Source organism: Panthera pardus, unplaced genomic scaffold (assembly GCF_024362965.1).
Source record: "Panthera pardus isolate Hobbes unplaced genomic scaffold, ASM2436296v1 HiC_scaffold_13, whole genome shotgun sequence".
NCBI lineage: Eukaryota > Metazoa > Chordata > Mammalia > Carnivora > Felidae > Panthera > Panthera pardus.
This window is the reverse complement of record NW_026526688.1, coordinates 192568435-192586272: the sequence shown is the minus strand read 5'-3', so window position 1 is coordinate 192586272 and position 17838 is coordinate 192568435. Positions and strand designations below refer to the sequence as shown.

General features: G+C 42.3%; 1 protein-coding gene across 2 annotated transcripts in view; it reads right to left on the bottom strand.

The window, feature by feature from the left end:
* The window catches only part of TAPT1 (transmembrane anterior posterior transformation 1), a 68886-nt gene that overhangs the window by 29476 nt on the left and 21572 nt on the right, over positions 1–17838 (bottom strand). For both annotated transcript variants that reach the window (XR_008421831.1, XM_053901665.1), the window contains exons 3-4: positions 11594–11712; positions 385–547 (exon numbers count right to left, since the gene is read on the bottom strand). Coding sequence is in view for 1 of the 2 variants with exons in the window: in XM_053901665.1 (XP_053757640.1) it covers positions 385–547; positions 11594–11712 (282 nt within the window). In the remaining variant the exon portion in view is untranslated. The remainder of the gene's footprint in view (positions 1–384; positions 548–11593; positions 11713–17838) is intronic.

Here is a 17838-nt window from a genome sequence, read left to right as displayed (position 1 = left end):
GTATACGTGGGTTTCCAATGAATTTGCAAACAAATTTCCCTAACAACTGACAACCTATATTCTCCCGGGGGTTCTGACTAAACTCCAGGCAGCAGGCACCCTTCTCTCCCACCTGAGGACAATACACGCCCTGGGGACCCAGGACCAGCAGTGGGCACCATCTCGCCAGGATGAGATTCTCCAGCCTCAGACCAGAACCACTTAATCAGAATCTGTATTTTTAACAAGGTCTCTAAGTGACTCCATAAACATCAAGGCCAACAACAGTCCTAATACTAGAGTCGGCGGGCAAGTATTCCATATCAGAAGGCCCCAAGTCTGTGCATCAGCCAAGCGTGTCACGGTCTGGGAAGCTAGACCGACCGTGCGAGTGCCCTAACTCACCTCGAGCATATTGTAGATGATGTACAGCTTGATGACTGACTGCCCCCTTATCAGGTGATACATCATGGAGTAGTCAACGTAGTGCATCATGAAATAGCAGATTACCAAAATGACACCCTTCAGGATGTCACACACCTGAGCAGGCTGAAGCAAACGTCTGTCCCTGAAATGCAGAAGAAGTAATAAAAACAGGAGTTTTATTTTATGTGTTCTCGAAATGATCTTTACCGAACATGCACTGGCATACAAAAATAAAAATGAGAATTACGTTGGTATTTTAAGAACTAACGAATTCTACTGACTATTCAGCAGTGTGAAGTTTTCTGTCGAGTACAAAATATAAAGATGTGAAACCAGAATTACTATTAGAAGTGGGCCCTCTTAACAAGCAAACGCAGAGGGCGGGCATCTGCTGATAAAGGACTTTGAAGCAATGGATTTCCATGATTTCGACACAAGACTTTCACCTCAAAGCCCTGCGGCCCGCTGGCTCAGCCCCTGCGGTACAACGGTAGCCCTCGGCACTTTTTATTTATAGCATAGAAGGTTTCTCCTTGTCTCTTCACAAGGAGTTCATACTTCCATGATGGCGTCCTGGTCCACTGTGTGGATGTGCCGTAATTTACCGGACACCACTGGCAAATGTCCAGTCTTCTGCAACCACAAACCGTGACGCCATGTACATGTCACGTCTCATATATTAACGTATATCTGCAGGATAAATTCCTAAAATTGGACTTGAAGGGCATGTTGCCTGGACAGAAGCAGCAGAACTGCCCTCTCTGATGGCTGTACCAATTTTCATATCCACTAGTGGCTTATGAGGAAGCCTGTAGCCCAAGCGCATCAATCCAGATATAGATCAACTTCCGGATCTCTGCCAATCCCACTGCTGAAAAATGGCATCTAGCGTAGTGGCCATTGATTTTTCCCAATGGAAAAGTGCATTTCTTTATATATTTATTTACATTTCTGTGAATTCTCCGCTCGTATCTTTTTCTTACTCGCTTGACCCAAGTTGCAAATTGTTTTACTGATTAATATGGGCGGAATCATTGTTTACTTCAGATGGGGTTCAAGGCAATCCACCCCCAAGTATGCCAATGTGGCATATTATTTTGAATTAAAGTGACTGAGGAAACAGCTGATACAAGGACACTCTGACCTCTTCTGTCCCCTTGAAAACAGGAGATAAATTCCCCCATGAATGGCACCCTCCCTGCACCCGGAGTGACGTAGAAGGCATCCTGATCACCAGACATAAGAAATCCAGTGCTGAGAAGGCTGTATAAGCAACCCTTGTCACTTCTTCATTAACTTGCTACCCCAAGCCCGAACACCTGGATCTTGTTAATTCTTCACAAATTTACTCTTTCTTTGTCTTAAAGGCATAAAAGCTTCCTGCTTGGTCACTTCTTTGAGTCTCAAATATTTTTATAAGCTCCTGTACATATGAAATCAAATTTTTCTCCTGTTAGTCTGTTTTATGGCAGGTTAATTATTGGATCAGCCAAAGAGTCTAGAAAGGAAAAAAGAAAAAGTTTCCTCCCCTACACTTCTGAGATCACAGCATAAAGAGCTAAACCTAAATTGTGCATGGAATCATCTCACTAAATCACAAGGGAAAACACACACACATGCACACACACGCACATGCACACGCACACACACACACACACACACATACAGAAAAGAGGAAATTTAAGATTTCTTTCAGTGGCTATGAAATTCCCGTGACAGGAACGGAAGCGGCTCTGTGTCCACAGGCAAATTCCTCACGACAGGAAATGCTCCCCCTCCCGTTCGCACAGCTGTTCTGCCCAGTGTCATCAACAAAAGCCCTGAGTACTTTCTTCAGGAGTTACAGAATCTCTTCATTTCCGCCCCAGTGACAACATTCTAGCACCAGCCTAAGGGGTCGGCTCCTTTTCCAGCTGGCCCTCGACCTTCTAAGGTCTCCGTATATTCGGTGTTGTCTGCTGACCTATTCTGAGGCTCTTTCCCAACCACTGTCCCCACTCGGATCAGGGGCTCTTTTCTTTCACAGTCTTGCAGAGATCAGCAAGGAATCTGCAAGCCTTCCCAACTGTTACCCGAAACGCTGTTTTACACAAACAGCGAAACATCATTTTACAAACGAGGTTTGCGGTATCAGCTCCACGAGCAGTTGATACAGGACCTCATTCTTATTTCCTATAATGCACACCACACGTGTTTTCAGCCAGATATGAATTCGATCTGTTCATAGAACACAGGATACTGCAAAAGTCCTGAAAAGAGGCAAATTCTATGAGAACTAGGTCTACAAAGGTTTCCAAGTAGATGGGAAGACACCAAACTGAAGCAGGGAGTCTAACTGGGGAGACAGGTCAGAATGTGTCTGTGTCAGACCGTAGGTCTTGAGACCAGCGCTACCAACTGACACGCCAAGGGAAATTATTCTTAGCAGCTGAAGTTTGGGGCAAAATTGCTTCAAGGACAAAGCTGATGAAGATCTATCATTATTTCCCTCTCCCCCTGACTCTTTTCTCCAGTGCCGTTCCTCTCTCCCACGTGGAGTCTGGCTGTTTCTCACCGCGGCCCATCTCCCAAGCACCCAGCCCAGAACACAGGTCTCTGTCAAGGCCTATTCGATTATCAAGGCAATTCCCTGCCCCTACTTCCACAAGATTAAAAACAGAAGAGGCATTACATTTGTTGAGAGGTGGCACTAAACATATTTTTAATTCAAGCAATGAGAAGAGGAGAGTTTGAACAGGTGGCCTATGTGTGACTGCCTCCCCTGCGACAGCCAGGGGACAAACCGGCAATGGTACGGAGTTCACTTCCCAACGCTTCCCCAGAAGCGCAGGTGCAGCTCTGCATACGCTATCACAAATCGCCAAGAGCCGTGGGTCTCTGTATTTAGAAACTACAGGTCATGTTTTATGAATTAAAGAAAATGATAGATACCAAAAGTAGGGTAGTATTAATTAATTTGCATTAATTACCAAGGTGATTTTGATTACTAATTAAACGAAGAAAACTATACTTAGAGCTTTCGGTAATAGATTGACATCTACTTAGTTAAGTGATCTCAGCCAAAGTAATTTTAAGAGACAAAGGGCTTTTACACACACACACACACACACACACACACACACACACACACACACACCCAATTATGTGTCTTCATAAACATTTACAACAAAGGACCAATGTGTTGCTATATCTATGAAGGAATACTATCACTAATTACAAGTCATTGTCGGGAATCAGAGCTACCAAACATGGGAAAAATATATCCCAAAATAACACAATATGACACATTTTGAACAAAGATGATAATAACTCACAATTAAGCATAAACAACTTTAATTTAGCTTTATCTTGCCTAGGATTAAACCAGGTTGTAAAAACGACAGAAAAGTTGTAGAAACACCTTATATGACAGTTCCGTTACTATGCGCCAGGCACTGCTCTAGGCACTTGGAATATACTCATTCTCGTGTTCACAATAATCCTATGGGCAACGTACTATCACCATCTCAGTCTTACAAATGAGGCAAAGTACAGTCGAGAATGTGCCCACAGCTGGACAGTTACTACTAGTCAAGCAATGGAGGAGCAGGGATTTGAACCTTGGCAGTCTGGCTCCAGAAGGCGTGTTCTTTACTACCATGGTAGTCTCTATTACCATTCCAGACTTTTCTTTAAAAGAACTTATAAATCAACAAAATGGTACCCTTTCTCTTTCAGCATAATAATTTAATTCCATATTACTTGTCACTGTACTGACATCTCATTTGGAAAAATTTTGTGCTAAATAGCAAATATAGCCATCATTTTTGTTATTTCTAAAAAGAGAAAAAAAACAGGACCATATTTTCCCGGACCCACTGCTTTCTGTGTGCTCTCTGCTCTGGTGAAAACATCCACTGCTAATATCATAAGTGGTTGCTCCAGAGAGAACTTTGATTTTCAAAATGAAGGAGTATCATTTAAATAAAGAATAAAAGTAACAGACCTCCTAAGAAACAGACTCTTATTTTCAGATAAATAATCCCTGTTAGTAAAAAAGGAAAGTTGCAAAAATTAAAATTATTTCTAAGGTGGCATCTTAAAAGGTATCTTTATCTATCACAGCATCTCTGAGTAAGCAAAGACCTAACCTCAAAATAAGTTCACAGTATTAAAAGAACTTGAACCAGTCCCAATATAGGTTTCCTTCTCCATCAAGATATTTTTAGATGACTATCTGATAAGCATTTCCAACTCCAAAAGCAGCTTATCCATAGCCTTGCCAATCAACTTGGAATGGGCTTTCAAACAATACTTTCAGGTTCATGTTCTCCCTTATAAATGTCTGTGAAGTGGTAGTTACTGGCAATTCATTTGGCAAATGCTAAAAATCCTACACGGACACATAAATAAGCGGAGGAAGCTGCTGGACAAAGTGAAAAACCCACTAAAGTCTAGGCTTGGTTGTGAGTTACTGCAAGACGGGTAACATTAAACAACATACTCAACAGAACTTAAAATATTTTTAAAATTTTCATGTGAAGCCACTCATACAGAAACCACATTTTCTCATTTCTAAATTTCACCTTTTACTCATTCAGACGCTTCCCCTGGACATGCGCAATTGTCTATGGAAGCACTGCCGTTGTTTCAAAGGGCTCAGAGATTCATGGGAACCCAACAAGGTAGTGGACAAAGATGCTCTAGGCAGGCTTCTTCCTTCCGCTCCATGGCAGAAGGGAACGTGCTGAGACTAAAGTAAAAACTGGTAGCATACAGAAAGATCAAGAAAAAAGAAAAGGTAACACAAATGAGCAAGAAAAATGGGATAATCCCTGCCTGGTTGATTTTCAAATTGGTGTAGAAAGGTGTCGAGCTATCAGCACGAGATATTTCATTATAAAATACATAGACTGAATCTTTCTTTCTTTCTCTCTGAACGCTTTAACTGTTTGTAGTATAACTAAAAGAATGCAAAATTTTTAAAAAATGTAAAATGTTATATGGTTCCCATTTTTAAAAAAGAAGTCCCTTTATAATTTAGAAGTAAATTCAAACAAAGTATTGCGATTAAGATATTTTCCTTGGGGCGCCTGGGTGGCTCAGTTGGTTAAGCCTCCGACTTTGGTTCAGGTCATGATCTTGCAGTTCGTGGGTTCAAGCCTCACTTCGGGCTCTGTGCTGACAGCTCAGAGCCTGGAGCCTGCTTCGGATTCTGTGTTTCCCTCTCTCTCTCTCTCTGCCCCTCCCCTGCTCGCGTTCCGTGTCTCTCTCTCAAAAATAAATAAATATTAAAAAATTTTCTTGTATTTAAAAAAGATATTTTCCTTAATTAGGAAACAGTATTTTAAATCTTAAGTTCTGTTGACATACAGTAGGAAAATAATGACTAAATGCTGAAATTGAATGATTATAAGTCTTTCCTTGGGTTTCAAAATACTTTTTCAAACTCCCCTAGGAGAAAACCCAACTCGTTTAATAAAGCTATGCTCACTATCTGGAATAACGCAAAATAAAAACTGTTTGGATGGCAGTGGCTAAGCAGCTCAGCTGACTCTGCTGTGGCATCGAGGAGAAAGTATTGCTGTCAAGTCTGAACAAGTGTAATTAAAGATCATTTTACTGGTGATTTTTCTATGTTGGCTGAGATCATGGTCAAAGCCTGCAAAAACGTGGACAGAGCTTTAGGACCAACAAAGGACAGGGAACCATGTTTTCTTCAGGTGGCCATCTTCAAACGTTTACGTCTGCCTATGCCGTTTTTGTCGTTTCCGTTATAATTAATATTCGTTTGCACTGATGTCAATTTGGCCAAGAGTAGAGAAGGAAAAATCAGGGTTTACTCACCACAAGGAGTCCCTGTGACACCACATTCCATTCTATAAAGGAAGTGAAAGTGCTCCTCCCTTGGGTCTGATTTACGAGAGAGAAAGAGAGAGAGAAGGTTGTCATGTCGCTACACTACTCAGAGTGCCATGGTGAGGAGACGGGACAACAAACCCGATTTAAGAGGACTCTCTAATTAAACAAGTACACTGCTCTCGACACATCAGCCACGCAGCTCAACCCTGATAAGAGGAAATCACAAACATACTTGTTTCCCCAGACAGAGCTACCAAGAGCTCTCCCTCCATGTGCTGTAGGGGGTAGATTAACCATTCAGGGCAAAATGGAGGCTCAGGCCTAAGAAGAGAAAAGTCGTGTGTGTGTGTGTGTGTGTGTGTGTGTGTGTGTGTGTGCAGTGAATTTGGGGTGAATTATCTTGAAGGAGGTAAGGCTTATAGAGGAAACCCAACAGCTGAAGAAACCCTCAAGCATTTGATATTCGTAATTCTTCTGAGAGACGAATGCCTTCCTAGGGGATAAACTTTCCGAGGAAAAAGACACTATTGCCTCTTAAAAACAAAAAGGTCCATGAAACCTCAAGTAAGAGTTCTGTCTAAAACCGAGGTGAGGCCGGGAAATTTGCTTGCACATATTTTATTAGCTCTGATAATACAAGAAAAACACTCTGGCATTTATCACCTAAGCCTACTCTATACTTACTGCCGTCTAAAATGGTTCAGCAAAGTTTTCAAAAATACCAATCAGTTCTTGGCACCAGAGAGCATGGTTTTTCTCTATCATCTCCCTCAACTTTAGCTCAAGTGTTATGGAGAATTCTAAAACACAAAATGAAGTCACAAGTTTGAGAAGGAAAGAGCATTCACAAAAATGTCAGGTAAATTAAAAACACTCCCACAATTGGTTATTCTATATTTACTCTAGAAGTAAATTTGGAAAAATGACGTCTGATACCTCTTTCGCACAATATAGAGCAGTCCACTTTTCTAAAAAATGAAATACTTCCATTCTTCCAAGAAACACAGATAGTTCACATAATCAATCAAAAGGGAAGAAACCTAGGAATCTGCTTTTAAATAATCTGGATGTCTGGGGCACCTGGGTGGCTCAGTCGGTTAACCTTCTGCCTCTGGCTCAGGTCACGATCTCATGCACGATTCAGGAGTTTGAGCCCCGCGTCGGGCTCTGTGCTGACAGCTCAGAGCCTGGAGCCTGCTTGGGATTCTGTGTCTCCCTCTCTCTCTGCCCCTCCCCAGCTTGTGCTCTTTCTCTCTCGCTCAAAAATAAATAAACATTAAAAAAATTTTTAAAAATAATCTAGATGTCTTTCTTTTATTTTAGTCTCCAACAAAACATTTGGGGGCAAAAAATTTTCAAGACTGTTAATTCATTAGCAAAAAGTTGTCAAGTAAGTATTCCTGAGATCACTATACTTTTTATGGAAGCAGTGCCTCCTTTGTAGGCAACACAAACACACCCACCACGTCAAGATAATTACCCTGCCAACTTCTCAAAATGAACAATGTTTAAACAGGGTCAAAAGCTGGCAAAATGCCAGCCAGTGGGGCCATCGCAATGAAGGCTGGGTTTTCTTGAGGGCGTGGAGAATGGCCTTGGCCCTCAGCCGGAGTGAAGGGCAGAGTCCTCGTGTACTGAGATGTCAGTAGAGGCAAAAAGCAAACCCAAACCAAAAACCATGGGAGGTTTACAGAATATTTAGGACTCGGTTCAAAGAATAAATTTCTAAAGCAGAAAATCCGGGAGGCTGTCAGCTTTCAAAAGCATCTCACAAACGCTGCCGGAGATAAGCTCTGCAAGCGGAGGAGGCAAACACACTGATCTCCAATATGGAAAGAAGGCAACAACGTTACACAACTACTGACGTGATCTGGAAACAGTACTGGAGACCACAAAGTCACTGTGTTCATGTCAGCATCCTGATTACCCTGACAAATATCCTTCTCCCCGCTTTGTGGGGGAAGAATTCAACAGAACTAAGAGACTAGGAAGACAGCAACTTTCTTAGAGAAAAGAGACTGACATATAGGAATATAAGAATAAGGGAACAGAAAAAAAACCCCACAATCGAATTCTTTATTGGTCTTTTGAATTTCCTTTTATCCCTTTGAAAAATAAAGTCAGACTGAAGGAAAGAGCACTTTTTGCTTGCTGAAAAAGTTGGAACATAACACAGCTACTGGTGAAGACAAATCAACCTTTAATGGAAGTAGAGAATGTTGGAAGAAAAGGTATGAGAAGGCAGAATTTGGCTATTTCTAAATCGTAATTCTGTAAAAACAAATGTGTTTTTCTATTCTTCAAAAATTAAAGAGGTCTTAGGCATAATATTAACAATAGCTTTGTTAATATACTTTTCTTATCCTAGTTCAAGTTTTAAACACTTCAACTTTGGTGCTTTTAAAAATAATGCCCCAAAAGACACTGTTTTCTAAATTGTTCCAAGAAAATATAAATTGGAATGCATGCTAATGGAAGTACAAACTACTCAATTTGGATATGGCATACTTAAGGTACTAAGACAAAGTAAGGCAGTATTTTCATATTCTGTGTAATCTGGCCTACATTCACACAGAACACTGAAAGTTGCTGAAGTTCTATTACACAATTTTAACTGCATTTCACATTAGATACATATATATGTATACATGTATATAATATTTATTAGAGAGAGCATAAAATGTAATTTTTTAGTTGGTCCACATTGCAGAAATGGCAAGGGTTTGCGCTGGGAAACTTAACGGAGTCCTGCATGTAGGGTAACGCGCTGCCCTCTAGTGTCATTTTAGCTCTAAAACCTTGAAAACAGAACACTTTTTATTTGATTTTGAAATGTTACTCAAATTAATTTACACTGAAAGTATGTTAAAGTAATATACAAAAGCAATCATCTCTACTTTATGTGCTAAGAAAAATCTTCAAATATCTTGTAAAGGTCGGCTCCAGGGACCATCAGCCACTCACAACAAAGCCAACGGGAGGAGAGGAACGAAAATGTGCCGGCTCTCTGCAACACCTCTTTTAGTTTTCAGAACACACACTGAAAGACTACTCTCATGCTATTTTGGTGTCCTGCTTCCCCCAAGTGACAAGAAACACTAGAAATGACACAGTTCTAGATGCCCGCACAATAACAAGATGGGTCTTCAAACAGAACCTAAAAAAGGCCTTCGGGAAAACACTGACCAATCTCCACTGCCACTCATTCTGTGAGCCTCCACTGTGTGCTAACATACCCGAGGAAGGACCCACTCTAGAAGGAAGAGAGTTTTTAAGTTGTATTTCCCTCTACTGTTTTATCTCATCACATGCCAACAGCCACACGGAACACACTATGTCTTTGAAAGCCATTCACTTAAAGATGGCTGGAACACGAACTTCCCTCACATTGCTGATCAGAGAAAAACTAAAAGGCTAATTCAGCTCACAGTGTAGACGTGAACATCTCTACACGGCATTAGTTATTTTATGTCAGGTAGCTTCACCTGGCTCTATCTGAATTTCTATGTGTCCATCCTGGCTATGCGGTCCATATGAAGACTTATATTCAGTAATGTTTCATTAGATACTTTTTTCTGGTCTTCTGAAAACTAAAATAACCATAATTTTACTGAGCCCCCAATAGTGATAAAAGGAAAAAAGCTATATGAGATTAGGCTTTGCTGATGTTAAAATACCATGCTATAAATGTCTTCAAAAAGGTTTGCTAATAAGAACGAAGCATTAAAAGTTCTCCCAAAGGTGTAAAGAATGAACCTGAATTCTGAAAGCTGATGATCAAATTTCTAAAAAGAATCTTCCATTTGTAACACAATTCTCTCGTTCTGGTAGGTAGGGTTACAGAATGTCAAGCATCACATATAACAGTGATGCGATCTTAATTTTTATCATTGTTTTACTCCATGTAATGTGGCAAAGAATTTTTACTCTTTCCACAACATGGTCATCATGACCAATAAATTCTTCCCATTTGTACTGGAATGATTTCTTCCTTATTGAAACTGACTAAGGTTCATTTCTAAACGGACTACATGTGTTATTCAGTGCTTACTAAGTATGAAGTATATGCCCATTTACTACTTTAAAAGAGAATCTTCCATGACTTTAGACATTAAAAAAAAAAAAAATCAACACGTAATTCTGTATATTGACCATTAATTTTGTACCTCAGCTTCCATGGTTAAGTTGCTGATAATTTTATTAATCATATTTTTATATATCATGGAATCACTACCTAATTTATAGTTAAATGAAGTTTATTATTATTGTCCATTTCAGTGTCTTAAAACTTTTTCAGAATGAAATGTGTTTAGAAAAGGGATCCATGTGAGAAACGTCACTTGGGCAACTCTACTAAGAACCGTAAAATGATGTCATAGAGAATGACTCCATAGAGTGGAGACATGTTGGTGTATCTGTACAAAAAGAGAAACCTGTAAAACCCAAACATCTAACCTCAATAAAGCATTAAGATCCATGTAAGCTTAACGTTTTCATCTGACTGTTCCTAGTTTTGGTAAAGAAGAAAGGAAGGAAACTAGTATTTGTTCTGATCTACTATGAACCAGGCATCGTGCTGGGTATTCTCTGTATGCCTCCCAATCTTTGTGGTAAAAGATGCTGGGCTCTCAACATCCCCTTTCTACCGTGATGTGGAAACAGGCTTAGAGAACAGAGAAGTTAGTTCCCCACATCTCACCAATTAATCAACGTTGGGCTGGGCTGCGCTTTCCCACTAGGACAATGCTCTCCGAGAGTTCCCCCCTCTCACAAATTGGAGGGAGAATCAACAGGAGTCAGTAACTAAGGCTCCACAGCCACTAAGACAGTGATCCTTAAACGAGAGGATGAGGAACCCCTGAAGTAAGAGCTCCTGAGGAGATCCTGGTAACTGCCAGCCCAGAACCCAGTTCTCACCCTACAAATGATGCCCAGGAGGTCAAGGGACTTCAAGAACCCAAAGGTACTGGGCAAGGTGGCAACAGTGGCCACAAGGTCCTTGGCTCTCAGCCCCCAGGCCTTCCCACTCTCCTACGTAGCCGTCTGCATTATTATTACTGCACGAGCCGAAGCAAACGTCTAGTTCAAAACCATTTGGAAAAAAAGCGTGCACGAAAAAAGTACAAATATTATATAAACACATTATATAATATTCATTAATAAGACAAACAGAATTAGTTAATGCATTAAGGGCCCAAGTATAAATGAAAACTGTATGAATTATCCCTATTCTGCAAAATCTATCCAAGTGATTATTTACTTTAACAACTACAAGTAGTAAAATACCACTTTTATAAGTAGCAAAAATAATTTAAACATTTAAAATAGCTCACAATCTTAAACTTACCTTAAGCCATAGCAAGGCAGAGTGAAGAGCCTGAATAGTGCCAGGAAAACTCTTAAAGGAAGCAGGGTGAACACATACAGAAATGCATCCAGGCACAGAAAGATTCCAAAAACCATGAGCTGGATTTTAAAAGGAGAGAAGAAAACAAAACAAAACAAAAAAAACAAAAAACAAAAACAAAACATAAATATTCTCTAAACAACTGTAGATGAAAATTTCAAATGAGGACTTTCTAAACTTGGTCGGAGATTCGGTACTCATAACTCAGCTACGCGAATAACAAGTTAATCATTGTACATGTGCCACATTTAATGATGAATCCCTTTTCAAAGTGCAGGTTTGTCGTTCTCCCCACAGAACCTTTGGTGTACCACCTGGAGAAGTCAATTACTCAAAAGACAATCTGCTCCGACCATGACTATGAAACACCTGATGTGCACCTCCTCACACTTTAAAGATACTGTTGAAAAGCTTTCAGATAAAGTCTTTAACTTTACTCTTTCTGATTTTGCTGTCTCCTGTTTATCAGAGTGCTTCGTGGACAGGGAAAGACTAGGACATATACTGGGCTCAAACACTGTCCTTTTTTTTTTTTAATGTTTATTTTTGAGGGAGATTGAGTGCAAGTGGGAGCAGGGCAGAGAGAGGGTGGGGACACAGGATCCGAGGTGGGCTCCATGCTGACAGCTCAAACTCACGGACTGTGAGATTATGACCTGAGCCGAAGTAGGACACTTCACCAACTGAGCCACCCAGGTGCCCCTAAAATACTGTCCTTACGTCACAAATGTGTAAAGGGATTACTAATTCTAACACAATTTCACATGCACTCAAACTTGTTGTACTTAGAAGGCATTATATTTTTAAGTTTTTTTAATTTATTTTGAGAGAGAGGGACTAACAGCACAAGAGGGGGAGGGGCACAGAGGTGGGGAGACAAAATCCCAAGCAGGCACCTCGATGCCAGCATAGAGCCCCACGTGGGGCTCGATCCCATGAACTGTAAGATCATGCCCTGAGCCTAGATCAAGAGTCAGATGCTTAACTGACTGAGCCACCACGTGTCCCAGAAGGCACTATTCTTTTTTTTTTTTTTTTTAACATTTATTTATTTTGAGAGACAGAGATAGAGCACGAGTGGGGGGAGGGGCAGAGAGAGAGAGGGAGACACAGAATCCGAAGCAGACTCCAGGCTCCGAGCTGTCAGCACGGAGCCCGACACAGGGCTCGAATTCACGAACCACAAGATCACGACCTGAGCCGAAGTTGGACACAACTGACTGAACCACCCAGGCGCCCTAGAAGGCATTATTCTTAACTGGAGGAGTAGCTGCTAACCTTTGCACCTCTTCCTCTTTCTTGTTCTCTTGCCACATCCTTCCTATTTTTTAGTAATGTTATGCATTTGTCCTGTTAAATGCATGACATATTTTGTAGGAAGGTGGAGTTTTTTGATGGCTTGGAGAAGTAGCCACACCTAGGAGACCAAACTCTGCTCTTGTAGGAGCGGTGACTTTCTGGGTCTGACACACAAGCACGGTGAGATCCCAGTGTCCTCACACGTTAACACTCCATGAAACCTGAGGTAATGAACTATCCTACGTAAATACATTAAGTAGTTTAAAATTCACAATGTTATGGGCAGAACTGTGTCCTCCCCAAATGCCTATGTTGAACCCCTAACGCCCAGGACCTCAGAGGGTGACCATGTTTGGAGGCAGGTTCTTTATATTTAAAGAGGTAATTCAGTTAACATAAAGTCATTACAGTGAGTCCTGATCCAGTATGACTGGTGTCCTTATTAGATGCGGAAATGTGGACACAGACACAGACAGAGGAAAGATGATACAAATATACAGGGAGAAGACATCATCTTGTAAGCCAAGGACAGAGGCCTCAGAAGAAATGAGGCCTCAGGAGAAATGCACCCTGCGGACACACACCCTGATCTCGACTTCTAGCTTCTAGAATTGTGGGGAAATAAAATTCCTGTTGTTTAAGCTCCGCCCCCCCCCCCCGCCCCACCCCGGTCTGTGGTGCTCTCGTAAAGAAGCCCTAGCAAACCTTTAAAAGAAGAAAGGATACATTAATGTTTTGCAAAATGTCTCAAAAGAATATATACATATACGGACGAGGTTTCTTAATCAGAATACAGACACCCTAACAGCTGTTCTGTTTTTTTAAAACAACGTAGGCTCACTACGAACACCAAGGGGAGGACCGAGTCATGTGCTGCGAACCACGTTCCAGGGTTCCCTCCGTGGCAGCTGGTCAGTCAGGTGTCCTGTCTGCCAGCACAGACCTGCATCTGCTTCCTTGTTTCGCGTGCAAAGGAGTGTTGTAGGAGACTGAGCATGGTCCACGTAAAGCTCGTGGCCCTAATATTTACTGCTCTCTCGTCGCCGAGAAGCCTTCCTCTGTTTCCTGGTGGACCGTTGGTTGCCCTCCAAAGGCAGAAACTACTAGAAGCCTGCATATCCCAGAAGGTAATTTCGGTGTGCATGCCAACTCAGGAGACGGCACACTGGGCAGGAGACTAAGTGGTCGTCTTTCTCGTGACCTTAAACTGGGGAGGAGCACGTTACTCATTCATCCAACACCCCCTAAGCTGTGAATATGGGCCACCTAACGAGCTCAGCCCGCCAGGCGTGACACCAGGATACGATTTCTGCCCTCACTACACTTATTCAATTTTAGCACGCAGACACCCACAGAGACTGCTGCTACAACAGAACCAAGTTTACTAGGAACAGGGGAGCCCTGGAGAGAGAATGGCGGAACCAACTTGGGGAGATGTAGGAAACACTCCAGGGGAGACCCTTAAAGATGTGTGAGAAGATGAGGGCTACTGCCACACGGAGAGGATACACTGGGCAGAAGTCAGGGAGGGGAGGGGAGGGAAAGAAGTTTCCACAGGGAGGAAGCAGAGCAAGGGCACAGAGGAGGAAAGAAATTATGAAGACTGTAACTTTCTCTTAAAGAATAAAAGTGCAGTCACCTAGGGGCGCCTGGGTGGCTCAGTCGGCTGAGTGACCGACTTCAGCTCAGGTCTTGATCTCACAGTCTGTGAGTTCGGGCCCCACCTCGGGCTCTGTGCTGCCAGCTCAGGGCCTGGAGCCTGCTTCGGATTCTGTGTCTCCCTCTCTCTCTGCCCCTCCCCCACATGCGCTCTCTCTCCCTCAGCGTCTCAAAAATAAAGAAAACTAATAAAAAAAAATTAAAAAATAAAAAAAGTGCAGCCACCTATCTCTGGCTTAGAGGAATTAGTATTCGTAATCGTTCACGGTGAACAAGAGTAACAGATGTCTACTGGCCTTTCTCTTTGGACTTTATTTTGTTTTGTTTGTTTATATATTTTAATGTTTATTTATTTTTGAGAGAGAGAGCACGAGCAGAAGAGGGGCAGACAGAGAGGGAACACAGCATGTGAAGCAGGGTCCAGGCTCTGAGCTGTCAGCACAGAGCCTGACGTGGGGCTTGAACCCAGGAACTGCGAGATCGTGACCTGAGCTGAAGTCGGACCTTTAACCGGCTGAGCCACCCAGGTGCCCCTCTCTTTGCATTTTAAACCAGCCCAGCAAACCAAGCGGGCAAGCAATAATCTCACACAGTATGCTAACCGTGGACTGTCCAGAGCTGCCGACATAAACAGACTGCAACAGAAAAATGGAAGGAGGGCAAGTGGCTGCAGTCTAAGGAAATTTCAGCTGGGTGGGGAGAAAGCACTCATGTGGTGAGAACACACAATGCACAAGAAAAACAACACAAATGCCTTTCAGGGTTTGGAAATGTGGGAGAGGGGACTCAACTACTGTCCCTGCTGTTTGGAGGTTGCACTTTCTCAGAGAGCAAAGGTTCTTTTAAATTCCTTACGAGAAAACTTCCTAATAAACAGGATGTGATCCTAAAACCATTCATCCTCGAAGGAGGTAAAGCCAGCATGCGAGGCGCAGCGTGAGCCTGGAGCCCCGCGGGACACTCACCGCGTGGGTATTTCTCAGCTAATTCGCGCGGCCACTCCGGAGTTTGGGGGGGCTGGACAGCAACGTCACCCGTGCTCACACCGGCCAGCCACAGTGGTAAGAGCCTGCTACTTCATCCTCCTGACAGCTCTTTGAGGTAGTTATTACCATCCCTACTGGACACTTGAGGAAACCCCAGTTCTGGAAGCTGAATGCTCGCCCACGGCTGCGGGTCAGAGTAAAGGAACTGGCGTTCAAGCCCGAGTCGTCCTGACCCAAGGCCCTACACGCTCGGTTCGAAGCAGTTTGAGCAGAGCCAAAAGAACTTCCGCCCTGTTTTTACTAGACCTACGGATTAACACGGTTTTCTCTGTGCTAACTTTTCTTCTGCTAATTTACCTAGTGTCATTAAAAAATGCAAATAAGACATTTAATGAATCGAACTTATAAAAGGCAAATAAATTTCACATATTGAGATTTATAGCTAACTTTGAAAACACGTTACTAAGAATTAAAAGCTGTGGGTGTGGTATATATTAGGAAGGGAATGATGTGTACTTTCACACCTTCAGTTACTTTGCATGGCATCTTGGTAAAATAGGCCCTTACGATTTCCTTTCTCTTTGGACCCAGAGTGATCAAGCAGTCTGAAGCAACGCCTAACGAAAATCCCTCCGAAATATCCAAGGTATGACTGTAATGGAATCGGTGTCATATACCACGCTCTGTTTCCCTTTTGAGAAACACAAAAGCCTCCTGCCCTCCTTTAAATGCCACTTGCAGACTCAAAACAAAACAAAACAAAACAAAACAAAACAAAACAAAACAAAACAAAAAAACCCCCACTAGGTTCTAACTGAAATTAAACAGCACAAGGCTTTCTGACTGTGCCTCTTTTTACAGCCCGGGTGCAAATCTGTCTCATCAGCTAGCAGTCATGCCTTGTGCACTGGACCCTCGCTGGGCTCACCCATTTCTCCATCGTCCTCACCCGCTGCAGCACCGCCATCCCAGGCTCAGCACGCTTTACGTTCTTGTGGATTTGGATCTCATTTCATACCCATCTCACCTTTACAGGCCAGCCCTTAGAATGAATACATCACCTCTTCACGCTGACCACCACATAAATAACAAAGAGCAGAAAATGAAAATACGGCAAAGAACCAAAGCATGATGAAAATATTCCGAGAAGAAATCAGACACTGGAATTTTTTTTTTTTTTTTTTTTTTTTTTGGCTTTTGCTTTTCCATTCTGTGCATTTGCCCAGGGAAAGAAGACAAAACGCTATACACGGTCTTGTGTGAAACATTCTCAGGGCTAACATTCTTTGAGTTATTCCTCCTTTCCTCTTAATCAAACAAATATTGAACAGCTCTCATGTGGCAGAGACTGTGATAGCTGAATCAAATATATGACCACTATTTTAAGGTCGGTCTTAAAAAAAAAGTCAAGTCTTGGGGCGCCTGGGTGGCTCAGTCGGTTGGGCGTCCGACTTCGGCTCAGGTCATGATCTCACGGTCCGTGGGTTTGAGCCCCGCGTCGGGCTCTGTGTTGACAACTCAGAGCCTGGAGCCTGCTTCCGATTCTGTGTCTCCCTCCCTCTCTGGCCCTCTCCCATTCATGCTCTGTCTCTCTCTGTCTCAAAAATAAATAAACATTATAGAAAAAAAAAAAGTCAAGTCTTGTAAAGGAGCAAATTGCCCAAAGAAGAGCAATCAAACTCTGACCAGGATCCACCAATAGAAACACTGTTATGATTCACTACACACATATTCATATAACGCAAAAACCCAAAAGAAAAGTTTTGCCAAAGTAAGATTCACTTTTATTCCATAAGATACAGGTTGATATCTTCTACTTCCCTTTTATAATGCAGTACTGGTCTCCCTGAATTCCCAACCCGCTGAAGGATGGTAATGCACTCTCTGAAACACAGGTACCTACAGGGATAGGCTGGTTGGAACTCAGTTCCCTTCATGGACAGACACAGGGGCAGTGAAGACAGTTCAAAGTGGCTACAGGTAGTTTGGCAGAGAGTTTCGGGGTAAGCTGGGAAGCTCTTTGTACAAAAATGAATGAAAAGCACTGAGACAAATTGCAGATATTCACTTTGAAAAGATCTTTTTTTTAAAAAGCTTACTTATTTGAGAGAGGCAGACAGAGCAAGCAGGGGAAGGACAGAGAGAGAGAAGGAGAGAATCCCAAGCAGGCTCCGTGCTGTCAGCACGGAGCCTAACGTGGGGCTAGCACTCACAAACCGTGAGATCATGACCTGAGCGGAA